Here is an 18,845-nt window from a genome sequence, read left to right as displayed (position 1 = left end):
GTATTTCTACTGTTTCTCAAAAAAAAAAAAAAAAGCATTTACCCTCTTCCTTAAATTAAACACATTGGATCATTGATTAAAAACAGAACATCATTCTTGTTCATCTTTGACCCCTCTACTTACGCCTTTTCAGTGCCATAGCTGCGGTAGTCAATAGCGGCAGCAATTCCCACTACCAGGGCAGGAAAACAATAGCCACCCAGGTAGTAGTATTTCCTACGGGAATACTCGCTTTCAAAGACTTCAACCAGCATGAGGTAAAGGTGAATGGCCTCCAGGCACATCCAGGAGAATGCTGCCAGGAAAAAATAGTGCAGCAGCCCAGCAAAGATGGGGCAGGCAATCTGGGATTGAGGGGAAAAGAACCACCAGTTAGCATGGATTTCTGTGTTGGTTTTTTTGGGGGGGTGGGGGGAGGGGGAGGTAATATAATGATTTATCTAAAATCTCTACATATCTCTACCATAAGAAAACAAGCTATTTATATGTTAATATTAGAAAAAGAGAAGGCTGTCTTCATCTCTACAAATAGAATAGAATAGAATAGTATAGAATAGTATAGAACAGAACAGAATAGAATAGAATAGGACTAGACTAGACTAGACTAGAATTCTTTATTGGCCAAGTGTGATTGGACACTCAAGGAATTTGACTTTGGTGCATAAGCTCTCAGTGTAGATAAAAGAAAAGATACATTCGTCAAGAGTCATTCTAGTATCATTCTGGGGCCTAAACTGCTGCTCTTTAAAGGCAGTCCAAATTCCAAACCACAGATTCCATCAGTGTAGCCAGTCTAGGTAATGGTGAGCAGTGATGGAATCTCTTGGGTAACCACATATGCAAGGCCACACACTATTTCCATTTCTTTTGTACATTAATATTCTTTCACTCAGTCTCCCTACTTCCATCAGTATCAGGTGCCCTGGGTCTTCTTTGGGGGCAACAGGATTGTCTGCAGCTCTTGGTTGCTTGCATAGCAGTGCTGAATTGTATTCAGTGCTTGCTTCCCCCAGTTTTAAATATTTCTTCTGTCACTCGTAACACAGAGATTCTTCTCCCAGTTTTGATAAGCTGGGATGATATTATTACAAATGCTCTTGAATGAAAGAACTATTAATCTCTTCTACCCTATTCCCTCTCTTTGCCAACTAATGAGAGCAAGCTGCTCAATTTTATCTTTTTGTTTTGTTTATCTTATGGACACATAGCCTAGACCAGGGGGTCTTCAAACTGGACAGCTTTAAGATTTGTGGACTTTAACTCCCAGAATTCCTTCTCCAGTCATGTTAGTTCAGGAATTCTGGGAGTTGAAGTCCATAAATCTTAAACTTGCCAAGTTTGAAGATCCCTGGCCTAGACAGGCAGGCAGGCAGACCTCCCCACCCTCACAGGTAACCCTCATAAATGAATGGTGCAGTACTATTCCTGCTACGGCCATCATCATCACCCCCTGCCATCATCTTTAACCAATGCCATCATCTTTAAGACTGCACTGAGAACGGGGAACAGGTAACCTTCCTCCATAAGGAGACATTTATATCTCTAAAGGGAAGATGCTTCACAGAGAAAACAGAATTCTGCTTCCAAGCTAGAGTAACCTCTCACGTCTTATTTTTATAATAATTTTTATTAACATTTTTAAACAAGGCGATAAAATTTAATACAAACTAGTATAAAGTACGGGGGTGGGTGGGAGAAAAAGTAAAGAAAAAAGCAAAAAAGACCAAGAAAAGAAAAAAAATGTTGAAGAAGAAAGATATAAAGTGGTTTCGGATATTCTTTACAGGTGTTATATAGATATATTTTAACACCTGTCTCTAAACTTATATTGTATTATTCTTTCTGTAATTTATCCTGTAATAATTTCTCACTTTTGTGAACTATACAAAAAGATATTTGAAAACATGTCATCTGGAAATCTTTTTGCAGTCTAATATTTCCTTCATAATACACAGGGATCAGTGAACTCTTCAGTGGAACAGTGGCCCAAGAGACGTAGGTAGGCTACACATATACACACTATTTTCTGAATCCAAAAGGCTTATCAATGTCACCCTGAATTTGGCAAGCCAAACGGAACCTGGTGAGATCCTCATGCCCACCCACTAATGTGCCTTGCAGATCCCACTGTGTAGAGGAGCAGTCCCCGGTGGGACTATTGTATATAATAGAAAGGGAAAACTGTCACCTACCTCATACTGCGTCTTGTCAATTCCAATAAGAAAAAGGAGCTCAGTCATGAAGAGATTGATGCAGAGGTTCTTGTGGATGGTGTTACGGTCAGTTTGCAACCCACGGAGGAAACAAAAGGTGGATATGCAAATGGCCAAGCAGACCAGAGAAATCACAATGCCCACCCATGTGATGACAGACAGCAAAAGTTCGTTGATGCGGCCCTGATACTGAAAAGAAAAAAGGAAGAAGCCTGGTGTTTGTGTTAGTGTGTGCGTGTGTGTTTCCCCTATCCCCTTACCCGCATTCTATATTTTATACTGAATTTAGTAATTAGTACAAGGGTCTTCATTATTGGGATAGCTGTGGTGTGCCTTGGTCATTGTCCAAATACTGCAAAGCCACTCCATTTTTATTGACATCATAGACTGCCCATCTTCTTAACATTTTGAAGAGAAACAGCTGCCCTTCAGCAGGCATTAAGAGTTTAAAGGATGTCCCTGATGATAGAAAACCATTTCTCTCCCCCTAACAACTTGTCATATTTTCTCCCCACCCTGATTCAGGTAAGTGATATTCTTACAATTTCGCGGTGTGCCATGAGGACAGCGAAATTGGTGAGGTGACTGCAAGCACAGGTGGTGTGGGTCTTGTTGGTCTCCATCAGTCGGCAGCCCTGGGTGGACCAGTATCCCATCATGGAACGCTCCGAATAGTTCCAGAAAGAGCAATTGGCATTGAAGTGATTCTTGTCCTATGTGGAAAGAGGAATGGGTCTGGGTGTCCTCAATAGAATATAGATGGGGGAGAAAAGGGCACTCCCTGAATACAGATAATTCGTTATACTGGAAAAATGTATGACCTGGTAAAAAGTGAATTTATACACAGTCAAAACTTTAGCAGTGAAGCGTTTACAAAGTGTAAGTTTGCCACTGTTGTAGTTTAGTATCAAGCTGATTACAAGGCAAAAGTACCAAGGTATGGGACTAAGTGACATATGCAAAGAAAAGGAAACAGAGTGATCCCAGGAATAATTCTTATCTCACCTCCAGGTGGGAGAGAGTAAAGATGACAGGGTCCATAAGGAAGACACGACTAGATTCCTTATTGATGGAGGCAGCGATAACTTGGGAATTGACAACAAGTGAGGGGCTAAGTGGACCAACTTCACTTCCAAGCTTGATTGTGGCGTTCTCAGTAGAGAGGAAAAACCCCAAATTATTGTAGAGGATGAAAACAACTTTGACCACTCCTAAGGAACAAAGGGAAATGAGATACAGCCTGGGGTGTAATAGACAGAATGAATTATTGTTAGCAAGGGAGGAAAAGAGATAATTGCATGATGATGGTTGCCAAAATGTTCTGGGAAGATATTTATCAAGGTCCTCCCCAAATCTGGAGTTCCTTCTCTTGCTCACCATTACGACTGTTCTGCTTGATTGTGTTGGCTGATAGCTGGATTGAGTTTCTGGTAGTATATTCATGTGGGAACACAATATCTGGCACTTGCCCTTCTGTATTTAACACAGAGACCTCCAACACTACAAAGGAGAGAAGAATGGAATAGGTTAACACAGAACACAGGTCAAACAACATAAGAAGCTGTACCAGAGGTGCTTTTTCAAGAGGCAACTGGGCTTTCTTGTTTTTCTTTGAAGTCATTTTGCTTCTCATTCAAGAAGCTTCAATCCAAGATGAGAAGTGAAATGTCTTCAAAGAAAAACAAGAAAGTCCAGTTGCCCCGTGAAAAAGCACCTTTGGGACAACTATGACCTGGATGACTGAGACTCTCCAAAGCCCTTAGAAACTGTAGTAATCACCCTTCTTTCATCTGAAAATTTGCATGTTTCTGTATTGATACTGAATGTAACCTTCATGTTTCTTCATGCTTAGACAACCAAAATAGAAATGGGGTGGCTTGATTTCAATCTCTCTTTTGTCATGCTGAGTTTATACTATGACCTTCTAATGTTTGATAGTTGTTAAATATCATCTCTACTTTGCTTCTCCTAATACTATATTTCTTTATAATCAGTTCTGTTATAAACATATTTCTACAGTTAAACTGTGTGCTAAATGCAAGAATTCAGTATAGGCAACTGTACCCTTTCCGCTTATTCTGGTCTATTTCCAGTCCATTGTGGATTATTGTTTTCATTTTGTATCTAAACAGATGGGCCATTTTACAGTTTTATTGCTTACTCTATTGGTCTGAGGTCACTTAATCTAACACACCGGGGAACCTGGCAGGAGACTAGGCTTCTCTATTTATTATTCAAGAGCTATAGGTTCAGTCTGGCACCAGGCACAAAAGGTATGTTTCTCCAGGTTGCCTGGGCAAGATACTAATTTATACTTATGCAGAATGCAATATTGTGAGAATTTTTTCCACACAAGGAAAATGGTTTGCAAAACTGACTGGATTTTCTGATCATTTTGATCTAGCTAGCATCACATTATATATGACATTTCCATGTAATGAAATGGCTTGGATTACATTGCTAAAAGGTTGGCAAAAGTGTAGGAATGGATTTGACCTCAAGAAGAGATAGCCACTGCCTGAGATACTGGAAGCTACCTACATTTTCAATATGGCAGGATATGCCCAAGAGAACTGGATGGGAAATTTCTAAACTCTACTTCTCCTAACTCTTCTCTTCTTTCTGTTCTCCGATTTAATACCCTGTCCCTTTCTACTTGCTTTAACACTAGCAGCTGCATTTGTACTTTCTGCCTAGTTAAAAAGAAAACAATTGACATATGTAACCATGTTTGATGTGATTCTGCAACTGATGAGTGAATGAGTTTTATGATGAAAAGGTATCTTAAAGCCCACTTGATTTAGTGAGATAATGCTAACATGCTATCATCCTACCACAGACTGTGCCAAGCAGACCCAGTCTTGTGCCTGATCAGCGAAATCCTTTCTCTTCTTTTTACTCCACAGACCTATTTGTAACAGACTCCTGAAGTAAGGAAGTGGGGAATCCTACAGATATCCTTTCCTTGTACATAATGAAATTTAACACTGCTTCCATGTAAGAAACCTGCTTCTTCAATGTGCCGTGGGATGGAAATACAGATCACTTTTCTATGGGTACAACGGAAAAATAAGGACACTGCCAGGAGGTATAAATCAAGAGCCTTTAAAAAGTAAATAGCACCTTCCTCTATTTTTGACAGCCTACATTTGATAAAGGCTCCCACCTCTTTAGGTTTACAAAGGCACAGGCACTGTGTACAATAATGTTCAGTACACAGTTTGAAGAAAGAATGGTTGGCTGGCTTAGAATTGCTGCAGAGAGGCACAAGTCTGCTGCACCCATACACTCTGTGAAGTTCCCTCCCTCCCTCTTGACTTCTTCAAGATAAAACAGACAAGCTGATGCTTACCAACGTTATTCTTAGCAGTGACAAAACGGGCTGGTTCTTTGACGTTGTCAGCCAGAAGGAAAGCTCCCTCTTCTAGGATATCAAGCAGCATGGTGGCGGTGTGCACCTGCTCTGTGGCATTCATGTCCTTCCATGATTCCAGGGCCTCTGGACGCAGGAGGTTGTCCACCGTCTCCACCACAGCCTAGAATGACATTGAGTTTTGAGGAAATGGATCCACTTCTCATACCCCGTTCCCTCACAACGGTTCTTCTGCTCTCGCACTTTCCTTTTCTCTTCTTTGCCATTGAGAAAAGATGGTTACAGATCCATTCTTCATGCTACTGCTTATATTTGACAGACATATGGGTTATTAATCTTTATCCATGACACCCTGGATGTTGTGTATTTTTTAACCCTCAAAACCCAGAGGATCTGAGATTGTCATTTTGCTATTGTTCGTTAAGTGCATCTCCTGACTAGAATGGGCCAATTCAAAGATGTTACCATTTATGGAAGTACTGAAGTGACTGTGTATTCTCCCCCCCTGCCCCATTTTCTTACCTAACTTCTGCTTATTCTCATTGGATCAAAATTCTTGTATGGATGGAAGGAGATTTTCAATTTCTGAAATGCTAATTTGGTATTCAAGGCAGAGTGTTTTCCAAACAATCCACAAGTAGAAAATGCAATTCTTCATCTCAGGAACTACAGGCATTGCTCATCGTTACTTTGAGTATTATAAAATGGGCAAGCCCATTCTGCAAGCAACTACAAGATACAACTACCGTACTTTACTTGCAGAGTGAGAATTAGCATAGCTCCCGTGTTTAAATATTCATATAATTTATCACTGTTTTTAAAAAAATTCTTTCTGCTTTATTTTTAAATGACTTTTCCCCCCTCAGCATGTATTCCTTCAGATTTCTTGGAAGTTCAGCCACCATAGCTAACATCTTTTCTGGTGGGATTTTTTCTATTTATTTTATTTAGTCTAGGGATTGAAGTTCAACACAATGAGATGGGTGCCAAACCGAAAAATGTTGACTTAGAGCCTCTTTTGTGTCATTCAATTCAAGAGCTTGCATTTATGACCCTTGTTCCAAATAAATGACCTGCAACCTTTTATTTATTTATTTATTTTTAAAAACTCGCCTAATTTTATATTATATTAAATTAGCCACACTAGCTTAGAATAAAATGTAGTTTTTAGGCAATACTACTAGCAGTAGTAGTTGAGAGATTACTTGCATGGTTATTTGTGTTCTGGGCAACTACAAATGGCTTCCTACATAAAAAGAAAATGATATAGGCTTGGTGGAAGTTTTCTATGCATTGTTTCCAGCATTAAGGTTTTTACATTTGACTATCTTGTGTGGGATATTTTGGGGATATCCATATTGGTTGTATATCCAGAACAATTAAAATGAGAAGCATTGTTATAGAAAGGACTTTTCCTGTGTTCCACCTGTAGTTCAGATAATATTGGATAAGATCAAAGGAAAAAAATATTTTTGGTAGCAAAGCTTGTCCTTCCCCAAAAATTCTCTTGTTTGTTTCCTCATAATTTCCACAGGTTGCTGAACAATTTCATATATACTACTAGAAAGTTATAGAATATAATATGCCTATATCATGTGTGGGATAAAAATATTTTAATAAACATAAACAAGCAACTTTTTAATGCTGCTCTAAATTTAGGGTGCTTCGAAATGAAATGATTTCTTTGTGATAGAAGCATACAGGTCTCAGAGAAATGTCAGCATCTCCCTGAGACCCACAGATGTTTGACAGGTTATTTCTTGCCCACAGCTATTCCTACCTGAATTTAAACCATTGCTGTCCTCACCTTGATATAATCTTTGCAGGTTCTTTCTCTCTTATGCATCTGTAGAGTACAGCATACAAGCCCAGAGTCAATGATGGTCCATATATCAAAACAAGGAGAAAGTAATTAGAATTCCCCAAAGGCCTCACTCTACCCCTATACAGTTTATCTATGAGTTTCCTTAATATTGTTTGTTCCGAACATAAAGTCACTATATAGGCAGGAGATAATAAAAAAGAAATATCCTAAATGACAAAGTGGATCCATGTAAATTTTAATTTACTGGTTGCTTGTTATTCAAAGAGACAAGCTGAATTTGACAATTGTATCCCTTTTTCCCCCTTTTTTTTATTTCCTCACACTGTGCATTTGATCAGTTTTTGATTTATGCTTTCAGGTCCGAATTCAAAATTATCACCAGAATTGTCAGGTTGTAATCCTAGACATTTACATAGGATTGGGTTATATTAACTCAATAACACATTATCTCTTCTTTGAATGCATTCACATGATCGACCATTATTTAAACATTCTGCATTGTTATCATCAGAGCTAATATAGAATCCTATAGGAAAACCAATGAACATGATCAGAGTCTCTATATATCAACAGCATCTGGTAGACTTTATCGCAAAATTAGCCATCTAAAGATATTTCTTCATAACTATTCCCATATCAAGGGTAATAATCAGGAGGCATGGAAAACTAAATTTGTTGTTGTTTATTGTAAGGCAAAAAGAAAAAAAAAAAAACTTTCAGAAGTTTAATACCACATTTTTCCAACCATTGGATCTTTAGGTTGCTAAAAGGTTTATGTCAAATTGCTATTCTGTTTCAACAGCCCAGGAAAGTGAGATATAAGATCAGGACACACAACCTGCTGAGAACAGCCTCCCAGTTAACATATCACCATGCACCTTGTTGTAGTTTTTGCCAGCTGACTCCCTCTCTATTGGACGCAGGGCCTGCAGCTGAGCATCCAAGATATCTAAGAGCTGCTCCATTAATTTGACAGAGGAACTAACATCTCCAGCGTAGATGGCACCACGCGTATGTCGGGCAAGCTCGGTAGCAATATTGGCTGCGTTCTCTCCACTCTTGATCTGTCAAGAGGAAAGAAACATACGATTACCTCAATCCAGCAAAAGAGTTATGCAGGCGTGAAGAAGCCTGATACCCATTGTGAAGATGAACTGTCTGATTAACAACTAGAGGGTGGGAAGAACTTCTGGGAAGAAAATGATACCTTTTGGGCCACCTGGTTGACCCAAGGACTTGTGCAGTTGCTGAGATCAGGCCCTCGTGGGTTCCAAATACCAAGAGTAGCAAGGCATTGGAAAGAAGCAATACCTGTGGGTGGGACAGCAAGAAAGACTTGTTAAGCAATGTCATTTGTGGCTTCAGCCTCTCATTCCTATCTATGCCCACAACAAAAGCAACCCACTGTTAAAGGTCTATGAAGAAGCATCATTAAGTTTGTCTGGAGCTGGCTTCGCCAGGTACATTGCCCTTAATTACAATACAAATATGCTCCAGCAGCATCTTTATCCAGCTACATCTTCATATTGCTATTTTCACCTCATCCCAAGCTCACAATGAAGAGCTACACCAAGAGCTCAAAGGTGTCCAAAGACAGCCTGAAGGTACATGAAGACTGAAATCAGGTAATTGCCATAGAAAGGCAAGTTGAGAAACAGGAATAAGGTCAGCAGATTTCATTCCAATACAGGGTTTTGCCACTTCAAGGATAGCACTATGACTTTTAGCCTTGGCTAATGGAAGAACTACACACTGCCTGGACCCCAGATTCTTTCATTTGGATCTGGTAAGCATCCAAAGGCATTCACCTCAATGAATAAAGACTAGAGCAATTTGCCTAAGGTTACCCCTGGTGAAGCTGCTTGTTTTTACCTCTCGTGCCCTTTGGGCAAGGCCTTTCCACCAGCATGCCTTGTTGTGTGGCTGGCCACTGGACACGCCTCACCTCCTTTGCTTCACAGAAGAGTTCTGGAAAGATGTGCTGGTTGTTTGCCGGTGGGCGGCGGGTACTGGGCATTATGGCAGTGACTGTGTGCAGTTCTGTACCCTTCTGATTTATGGCACCTATAGGGTGGGTTGTAAGGGGTGGCTGTCGAGTGGTTGTAACAGCAGGTGATATTGTGCTGGTGACAGTGGTGGGACGAATAGTGGTTGTCGTGCTGAGTGGTGTTGAGGTGACTGGGCCTGTAGGCAGAGAGACAGTTGAGGACAAGCAATTCTTCCCAAAAACAAAATATCCAACCCTTCCCATTCAGGTCTTCAGTTGTAAAATTTTAATTCTTAAAAATGCCTATGCTTATTACAACTCCATTTTCGTTGATGTTGCTTTGCATTGATCCAATCTTATGGTACATCTTGATTTGCAGGGGATCCCTAAAATCTCCAGCAGAGTCTTTTCTTGCCCTGTATTGCTATTTCAGATCCTTTACCCTGAAAATATCAGGGGCTGCACTTAAAACTTTGCACATGTAAAACATATCTTCCCTCGCTGAGTTCTCACCACAGTATTATTTATTCTAGCCAGAAAATCTCATTGCATGGAATCACCATTTAATCACGATCACATTTGTAACAAAAGATGCAGTTCTCCAGGTTATAAAGAGTCCCAGATTTTCTTTAGCATCACAAATTCTAGTTGCCATGGTTGCAAAAATATTTTTTTTAAAAAAGGGGAGATAGTGATTACTAAATGTTCCAATGCAGAATATTCTGAAAAGGAGCTAATGATACCAAAAGAATTATATGTATTCTTTCCTCCTTTCTATTGATTCCAGCCCAATATTTTTGACCCTTGTTTTACTGCTAAACAAATATTCCATGAGATGTGGTATACAGTATATTCCTTTATATATCAGTGTGTCTGGATCTTCCCTGTGTAGATTATATAAATGGCAAAAATTCAACAAATTTCCAAGTTATATTACTTTTTCATTTCAGTCTATCTCAAATGGTTAATCTGGACCAGCTTCCTCATATCCTTTTAAGCCCACATACCATTTATTGACATCTTCTGTCAGATCTTTCTTAGGAAATACAAGCCATGTCTTCACACTGAAATCATTTTTAATTTTAAAATATAGCAAACTGTAGCATTTAGTGCTAATTTAAGTAAAGGTAAGCTTCATTCTGTCCCATCCCTTCTAAAAATATGTGTGTGACTCCTACAGATACAACTGATCCATTATTCTCACTAAGGCTAAATCCCATTCATCCAGCCACAGCATGGGGATATTAACTGTGGAAATGCTCAGTTTCAAATACCATTCAGACACAAGCTGTGCCACTGGGATGAATGGAGAATGTATGAAAAACAAATTGGTGGTATATTGGGATAAACAGATCTTAATCTGGCCCTATACCAGAGCATGACTAATCTTGAACCTCTTTTATTCAAAAGTAAACTGAATTTTTCTCCTTCTGCCCAGCTTTAAGGAATTATTTTTTTTAGCCTCTAGGCTTCTGCCAAATACTGAACATCAGACAATCCATCTCTCAATTTAAACTCCATGTGATGTTAACTGTCAGAACTTCAGGCACATGCTGACTTTGTTGGGGTCATAGGGAGTTTGAATTGAGGTGAATAAAACTTTCCAATACTTACTATTTGACTGGAGCCTGAAGAACTGCTTGCAGCAAGTAGCAAAATTAAAAATATTTTAGATGTCAGTGCAAAAATTTAAGCCTTTCTTTTTAAGGTGGTATTGCCTATACATGTTCAAAAATTTCTTGAAATGTGATTATTGTCCTTCACGTCAAATAGTAGGAGCTGAGTTGCCTTGTAGAATATGTAAAATATATGTTTGTTTTATCTAATTTAGCTCAAGTCAAGAGATAGCTGTCAAAAGATATTTAGCTCAAGTCAAAAGATAACAATCCTAATTCATATGCAACGGGGGACTGGTGATATATGAGATTTAGTGTAAAAAGTCATCTGTAACCTGATGCTCTCCAGATGTGTTTGCCTACAAACCCCAGAATTTTCAGCCAAAAGGCATATAATAATTCTAGTGGTCCAACCCAGTTGGAGGGCACTGGTTTAAAGAAAGTTGGTATAAAATACACATTAAATAATCTATTTTAAAAAAAACAATTTAAGGTCTATGTGCCACATTGTATAATTAAGAACGTCACATCTCTGCAAGTTGACTCATTATATTTGTCCCCAAATATTTTTATCAATACTGGAAACATTGGAACAAATATCAAGCATTCACAATTTCCAAACACTGACAACTCCTTTTTCTTCCCCACCCAAACTTTTATCTTAGGATGATAGCTCACCAGTGCTAGGATCAGGTGGACCAAACTCAAGAGAGTAACGCAGAACAAAATAATTATTCCATACATAAAGCTGATTATCACGGGGGTTATAGTCAATGGAAGAGATGAACTGGTAAGGATTAGGAAAGGTCAGAGAGATTGGTTCTTCACGATTCATGTTAGTATTGAAGGCATAGTCGACACGGTTCCCTGCGGCTTCACTGTCGTCATCCACGTAGACTGTCCGTACCACATAGAGGACTCCACACACCATGAAAGCATTGGATGCCGAGCGTTTGTCATAGCCAGTTTCCCATGTGCCTTCAAAGCGTAGAGTGTAAGGATTGAGCTGGCTAACCACTAACCGTCCATTGTTGCTTTCAGTGGCATAAATGACCCATAGCCCATTTTCATCAACAGCCAAGTCAATGTCAGTCTTGCCACCCCAGCGGTAGGGTGAAGTGTCATGATAGTTGGCTGTATTGATAACCGTTTCTCCACTTTTAATCCGTGTCCGCAGGTCATACTTGATAATATTGCGTGTCCGCTCTTTATTGTAGAAGACTGCTCCATCGTACACCACAAAGCCGGTGCCATCGACTCTGTTGGGTAAGCGATATGTGGTGGTATGCCGGGCACTTACATAGTCTTCCCATGAAGCATACTCTGTCAAGGTGTCTGTCCTGTATGGGATCCAAGGCATGACATATATTCGGTCTCCAGCTTGAAGAGGATCCTTGCACCAAGCTCCAGACTGGTGCTCTGATTCATGGGCCGAGGTAGGTTCCAGGATCTTGTGCAGCGTCCCTGGGCAAACGAATACTAGGGAGGGGATGTAAGGGAGGAAAGGATGTTTGGGTCAAAGGGGAAGGGTGAAAATTCAGAAAGAATGTGACAGAACAAGGAAAAAAGAAAGAGAGAAAGAAAGAGAGAGAGAGAGAGAGAGAGAGAGAGAGGATAAATTTGTAAAAGGTTGTTGGCAGGAGAAGTGAAATCCGCGCTGAGTTTTCAGAGCAGCTGCAATCATGACACTTTTATCTGTTATTGAGCTGAGATGGCTCAGTGATGTTAAATAATGGGAGGAATGGGTGGGGAGCATCAGAGGAAATCAACACTTTGTCCAGATCAAATTAAAATGGGCAATTAAATTGTTTCCCTGCCAAGTTCTAAATAATTTCGTTTGGATAGCTCAGAAATATGAACAGGAGTACTAGTGAACTTACAGCTACAACCCCTATTCCCTGACCATATGCTTTACTCATTCTATGGAGGTCAGAAGAGTTAAAAGCTCTAGAAAAGCAATTACAATGACCTCACAAATCTTCTCCACCAGAGATGTCTAGGGGATACATCTAATGGTATGGAAGTTAAGCTTCCACATCACATCTTTGAAATTAAGTATGGAATTGTAGCACTGTCTATCCTAAGGAATGCATTGAGTAGTGTTGTTGGGTTTATAGGACTGATGGACTTTTATCTTCTTTGGGTATATCTAGAGGAAGGACACCTTTTATTTTACTTTATTGGAAACTTATAACATATTGGTTCCATTAAATCTTGAAGTACACTGATCAAAGGATTATAGCACTCATAAAAGGAATTTGCTTCACCAACTCCATTGACCAAGATTAATCTATGCCCGTCATCATGCCGCACCTAAAGCCCAGGTTTATGTTGGCATAACCATCAATAATAATGAGGCAGAAAGAAACTGGACCCATTTCTGCATCTACAAAGGCAATTATTAGTGGTCTTTCTTTTCCTTGGGGTTGCAGTAATTAGCTAGAATATCAGAGCTGCAAGTTAGCTCAGTGCAGTTCCTAAAACAAAAAGTAATCATGCATTTAGAAGCAGAAATTAGGAGCCCAGGTTTCAAACTTCCATTGCTTCAGACTCTTTTATCTCACGCCCTCCGAGAAATGTTCTTCTACATCTTATCACTGTCTTCCAAACAGTTTTGAGGAAATGGAAAAAGAATGAGGGCCTGCCAGCCTGAAATATTCTAACCATTATTAAACATTGTTGAATGGGCAATGGGAAAAGAAAAACAAGCACAAAATAATTCAAAGCTTGGCTGTTTAGAAGCCCACTGAATATAAAAGACAGGGTGTTTCCTCTTCCTCTGAAACAGACTACTTTTAAGCCCTGGGGACAGAGAGCTGTAGATTAGCACAGGGACTGTCTCCCTTCTGGAAATAAGAGCTTACAGAATCATAGCAGAAGGATGCAATTACCCAAAGCTTCTGCTTCCCATATCCTGGGTGCCATTCAAGCAACTTATCAGCCAGGTTTGATTCGGAGCAGCAAAGTACATGAGGCTAGTGCACATGGCAGGAGGTGGAGGAGTGAAGTGACAGTGGGGGAAAAAAGGAGGCTGGGCAGGGGGGAAAGGAAGCCCCTCCCTTTCACCCACACCCTAATTGGCCGCCCGCAGTCTTGGGAAAAGCCAGGAGGAAAAAGTTTGAAAGGAAGACAAAAACAGGCCAGCATTCTGCAAGTATCTGCCTCTGGTTAGCTGGAGGAAGGCTGGGAGGAAAGAAAAGCATTTAGTGGTGGAAGGAGGAGTGGAGTGAGGAGAGCAGGATTGCAGCAGAGAATTCACCTGTCCATTATAGCACAGTGTTACTAAGTGGCTACAGAGAAGACAATGGAGCAGTCAAACCAAATGAAAATTGTAGGGCTTAAAGGCTGTAAGACGCTTTCATTTAAGAAGACCCTGGACTATATTTCTCTGGTGTAAAAGTACTGACACACTGGTACACGGCTGGGGGAACCTGGATTGTCAGCAAGCCAATTACTGCTGGGTGCTAGCTTATATTTTCCACTGTGAAAGTTTTTTTCTCACTCTGCAGTCTCAATGGCATTTGGGCTTTGTTATAGCAGCCCTAAAATGTCTGGCAATAGTTTTTGTGGATACAGTAGTGAATTCTCTGCTCTCCCATTATTATATCTGCACAGTTGTTATGAAATGCCACAACACTCCAAATGTAGCAAGTCTTATCGGAGTTGGGCATAACTTAGATTCTACATCAAACCATACCACCACATACTTGGAAGTAGACCAACAGCCTTAGAAATGATTGGCAAATAATCCAGGAAGGAGACTGGCATCAGTCATGGAGGAAAATAGCATTTTTGACAATGCCGGCTCTCATAAATATTTACAAATACCCCTCCCCTGATTTCTCAGACTCAGGCAGAGCTTCATTGCAAATGGATAGAAATGCATTTCATATCCATTTTTGCATAAAGGAGATTAGGTTGGGATTCTGAGCATACGCTATCTCATAGTTTTAAAAGTTTAAACCTCAAAATCAATGGGATTTACACGAGCTTAAGAGTGTGATGGACTGTTGTTTTCAATGGTCACAATCTCTGAATAACTCCAGAGGGAGCAAGCAGGGCTGAGTCAGCAACCTGGTGAGTTCACTCTTATTCACGGTGTTTAGGTCTCCATGGAGATGTTGTGCTGCATCTTACTTAGTAATAATAAATAATTCTGATTAATAAATATTCTGCCATTCTAGCTGCTGGCAAATTCTGCCTCCTGAGCTCATTTGGAGAACTGGTACACGGAATGGAAAAGAGGTATTCACATTGAGTAATAATGAGTTTGGAAGAGAGCTGAGCCAGGGCTTTTCTGATGTAGGGACCATACTTTTATTATTATTTTGTCTATGGAGGCTACAAGGACTGTGACCAATAACACTATGATGACACCAGAAATGTTCAGCCTGATTTTGAAGAATGAAAGAAACAGGCTTTATTAGAGTTGCTGATGTTTTTTAATGCTCAATAAATGTGTTATTTCCCGCCCCGCCCCTGCCCCGCCAGAGGGTTAATACAACTATTTTGCTCCTTCCCCTACTTCCCCTAAATGCTGATGAAATTCAGTGTTACAACCTTGGGGGCTCTAAGGGAAGGAAAAATGAGGTTGCAGTAGCCACATATGGCCCACATGTTGCCCATCTCCTGTCAAAAATAAGGATGTGGGCTACCATAAACCTAACTAGTAAGCATCATTCTTTCCTTGAGAACTGGAGATAGTTCTCAAGGAACCAGGCTGAGGGAGATAATGGTTATTTGGAAGTTACATTTCATATTACAGCTATAACGTGCCAGCTAGAGAGATCCATAGTGTATACATTTTAACTTTTTAAGTACTCTAAGCAACTTGTGCAAAGATTGCATTGATATAGCAGGCCATGGAAGACCACCTGCAATTTGCACTTTTAATTAGAAAGAAATAATTGTCTCAATTATTGTCTACCAGGTGTTTGAAGATCATCTACTTAATCTTCTTGCATACAACGACAGAGCTATTATTTGATTTATAGTGCAGTGGAAATGTAAAGTGACAAATGGATTTACCACTGTATGGCAATGAGTCAAGGAGGAGAGAAGCCAACTAGCCTAGATGTTAATGACAAGGTCTGTTAAAGATCCCTGTAGTGTTTTCTGTTGTGAATCACCAGACAAGAACTGCTTAATGGGAAACAGTTGGATTTTATAGCATTGCATGATGCTCCTCGTATTAGCTATCTATCTCTGTCTAATCCATGATTTTCAAACTTTGTCATAGCAAGTCCCTCTAAAGTCAAAAGCAAACTTATTCAAGACTCACAATGTATAAATTATGACCATTTCAGAGGTTTTGCATTTACTGACATGGGTTTCAAGACTTAGTTCTCAGGAACATGTCGGTGTTGCATCAATTTGGCTGAACACAGTTTTTTACTTTCATATTGATGACACCTGTATTCCACAAAACACTTTTTATAATGTTTCAAACAAACATCACTTTTACTCCCAGAAATGTTATTGATTTTTTTTTGGCATTCATGTCAGGAAAAAAAAACACTACCAAAACCCTGGAGCATAATGTAAGAAATAACTGCCTACACTGCTTCAGTTGTAAAATAAGTCTAGAAATGAATGTTAGCCATAGAGAGGATTCCCTAGCAAGGTGTGTGACTTGTTATCACTCACTGATCATGATGCTTTCCTCCAATATTCACTATGGACTTTTCCCTTTTGGTAAGGAAATTGTTTCTCTGCTTATTATTGGGAGGGGCCATGTTGGATTTCCCAAACTAGAGAATTCCCTCCCTCGCTTACATTCCCCAGAAGATAAAAGCAATCATGTGACAACCTGGCCATGTTATATCATACCCAAATCCAACCAGTTTTCCCTCAAAAGGATGATCATGTCTCAGGGAAATAGTTCATAATTGGAAAAGAAGTCATAGGTGAAAAGTCAGAGTCTGAACCTGTGAGCTCCAAATGCCGTGTCTATTGACTATTTCAGCACTTGAAATCCTCTTGGTACTTATTAATGGAACTTTATGAGTATCCTTGTCTAAAGAGTGTCCTTCTAACTGATAAATTCAAAGGAAAAATGCCTTCAGCCTAGCAATTCCTAACCCGTTTTATCTAGGTATCCAGTATCCAGATGTGTTTAACTTCATTTGCCATTGTTCTGAACTAAGAAGGCCCTAGGAATGGTTGGCTGGTCTACGTATAACTATCTAAATATTGTGTCACTATTCTGTCATGCATTGCACATTGTGTTTTTCCTTTCTTTCAAACAAGGCTGTCAATTATAGGATTGGAAATGGGCAGATTGCCTGGAGCCATTCTCTGATCCTGCTTCTTCAAAACATGCAGCTAAGCCCAAGTAAGGACACTACAAACTTGAAGAAAAAGAGGAGTCTCAAGACCGGGAACTCCTATGAATGTCATGATTTACAATACATCAGATTTTATGCTTTTCTATACAGCATTTGTGGAGATAGATACATATCCTTATATCTGTTGATGCTTAGAAGGACCATATTTAAAAGTATACTTCCAATTCAATGATGCTTATGGTTTGTGTTTCTTGTGTATTTGTGTAAGGTATTTGTTTGCACATGTGTGTTTTTATACATATGCAAACATTCAGATGAACACACACTCAAAACGCAACCAACTATATTGTTCTTAATGTAAAAATATCTACATGCCTCTGATTTTGTAGGTATCTACAGGTGGTCCTCAACTTACAATCATTCATTTAGTGACTAAAGTTACAATGGCTCTGAATAAACAACTTATGACCATTTTCCACACTTATGTCCATTGTAGCATCCTCATGGTCATGTGATCAAAAGTTGTGCTTGGCAACTGGCATGTATTTATGACAGTTGCAATGTCTCGGGATCACGTGATTACCCTTTGCAAACTTCTGGCAAGCGTAGTCAATGGGGAAGCCAGATTCACTTAACAATCGTTGTGACTAACTTAACAACTGCAGTGATTTTCTCCACAACCATGACAAAAAAGGTATAAAATGGGGTGTGCAACTCACTTAAACAACTGTTTTGCTTAGAAACAGAAATTTTGGGTTCAACTGTAGGTCGTAGGTTGAGGACTACCTGCAAGTGAATGTGCTGCCTCCGGTTTTTATTTTCACCCATCAGACTGGAGATGTCGGCTGCAAAATAATTTGACCTGAATGGTGGTTTGTTTTACACGAACACCTCTGCCATTTTCAGTTTCTTGCCCCCCCATTCTGAAGCTAAGGAACCTGAGGTGGGATAGGATGGGGACAGGGAAGAGGTGGCAAGAGTCAAAGATTTCCAGGGCTCTAATCTTGCCTCCCTGCCCTGAACACTTGTTTGGCAACCTTGCCCCGAAGCAGCTTCCTGGACTTTCACAGGTTCAGCTCAGCCCAGTTTCCCATCTGGGTTGGTGGGGTGGGATGGATGACTCCTGGCACAGGGAGGAGAAACACACCATTAAAGAATGAAGCGCTGGAGAGGGAGGGGCAGCACAAAGCGTTAACTGGTTCCGATCCCTCATGGATGGGGTAGTGCCGACTCAGCCTTCTAATTCGGGATGGGGGCAACTGTGTTCTGGGGTTGGGGGAGAAGATGTCAGAAACAGAGAAGGAAACCATCAGTGAAAAACCACATCCAAAAACCATGGAAACCTGTGGAAAAGAAAAGTATAAGTATATGCCTCCATCCCCAATCTTGGGAAAAAATTCCAAACCAATGTAGTGGGGGGGTGGGTGGGGAGAACGTGCTTTCAGAACAAACTAAACAGAGAGAAAGAGAGGGGAGAGAGGGAGAAAAGAAAGACATGGTTTGGGTAGAATCAAGCCTGGCTTTTTAGTTGTACTACCTTGCAA

The 18,845-nt window shown here is 40.0% G+C and overlaps 1 protein-coding gene across 9 annotated transcripts in view; it reads right to left on the bottom strand.

Annotated features, from left to right (window-relative positions):
* The window catches only part of ADGRL1 (adhesion G protein-coupled receptor L1), a 144,413-nt gene that overhangs the window by 19,052 nt on the left and 106,516 nt on the right, over nucleotides 1–18,845 (bottom strand). For 8 of the 9 annotated variants that reach the window (XM_087924647.1, XM_087924645.1, XM_087924649.1 and 5 more), the window contains 11 exons: nucleotides 11,693–12,493; nucleotides 9,284–9,595; nucleotides 8,619–8,722; nucleotides 8,290–8,475; nucleotides 7,394–7,432; nucleotides 5,566–5,749; nucleotides 3,591–3,713; nucleotides 3,219–3,424; nucleotides 2,756–2,926; nucleotides 2,193–2,402; nucleotides 124–344 (listed from right to left, as the gene is read on the bottom strand). In XM_087924647.1, coding sequence (XP_087780773.1) covers nucleotides 124–344; nucleotides 2,193–2,402; nucleotides 2,756–2,926; nucleotides 3,219–3,424; nucleotides 3,591–3,713; nucleotides 5,566–5,749; nucleotides 7,394–7,432; nucleotides 8,290–8,475; nucleotides 8,619–8,722; nucleotides 9,284–9,595; nucleotides 11,693–12,493 — 2,557 coding nt within the window. Of the gene's footprint in view, nucleotides 1–123; nucleotides 345–2,192; nucleotides 2,403–2,755; nucleotides 2,927–3,218; nucleotides 3,425–3,590; nucleotides 3,714–5,565; nucleotides 5,750–7,393; nucleotides 7,433–8,289; nucleotides 8,476–8,618; nucleotides 8,723–9,283; nucleotides 9,596–11,692; nucleotides 12,494–18,448; nucleotides 18,645–18,845 lie in introns of all 9 variants that reach the window. The other variant, XM_087924646.1, reaches the window with a different exon arrangement.

This window comes from Pseudonaja textilis, chromosome 2 (genome assembly GCF_049901715.1).
Source record: "Pseudonaja textilis isolate UNSWEBS1 chromosome 2, rPseTex1.2, whole genome shotgun sequence".
Lineage (NCBI taxonomy): Eukaryota > Metazoa > Chordata > Lepidosauria > Squamata > Elapidae > Pseudonaja > Pseudonaja textilis.
This window is presented reverse-complemented; position numbering and strand designations above follow the sequence as displayed.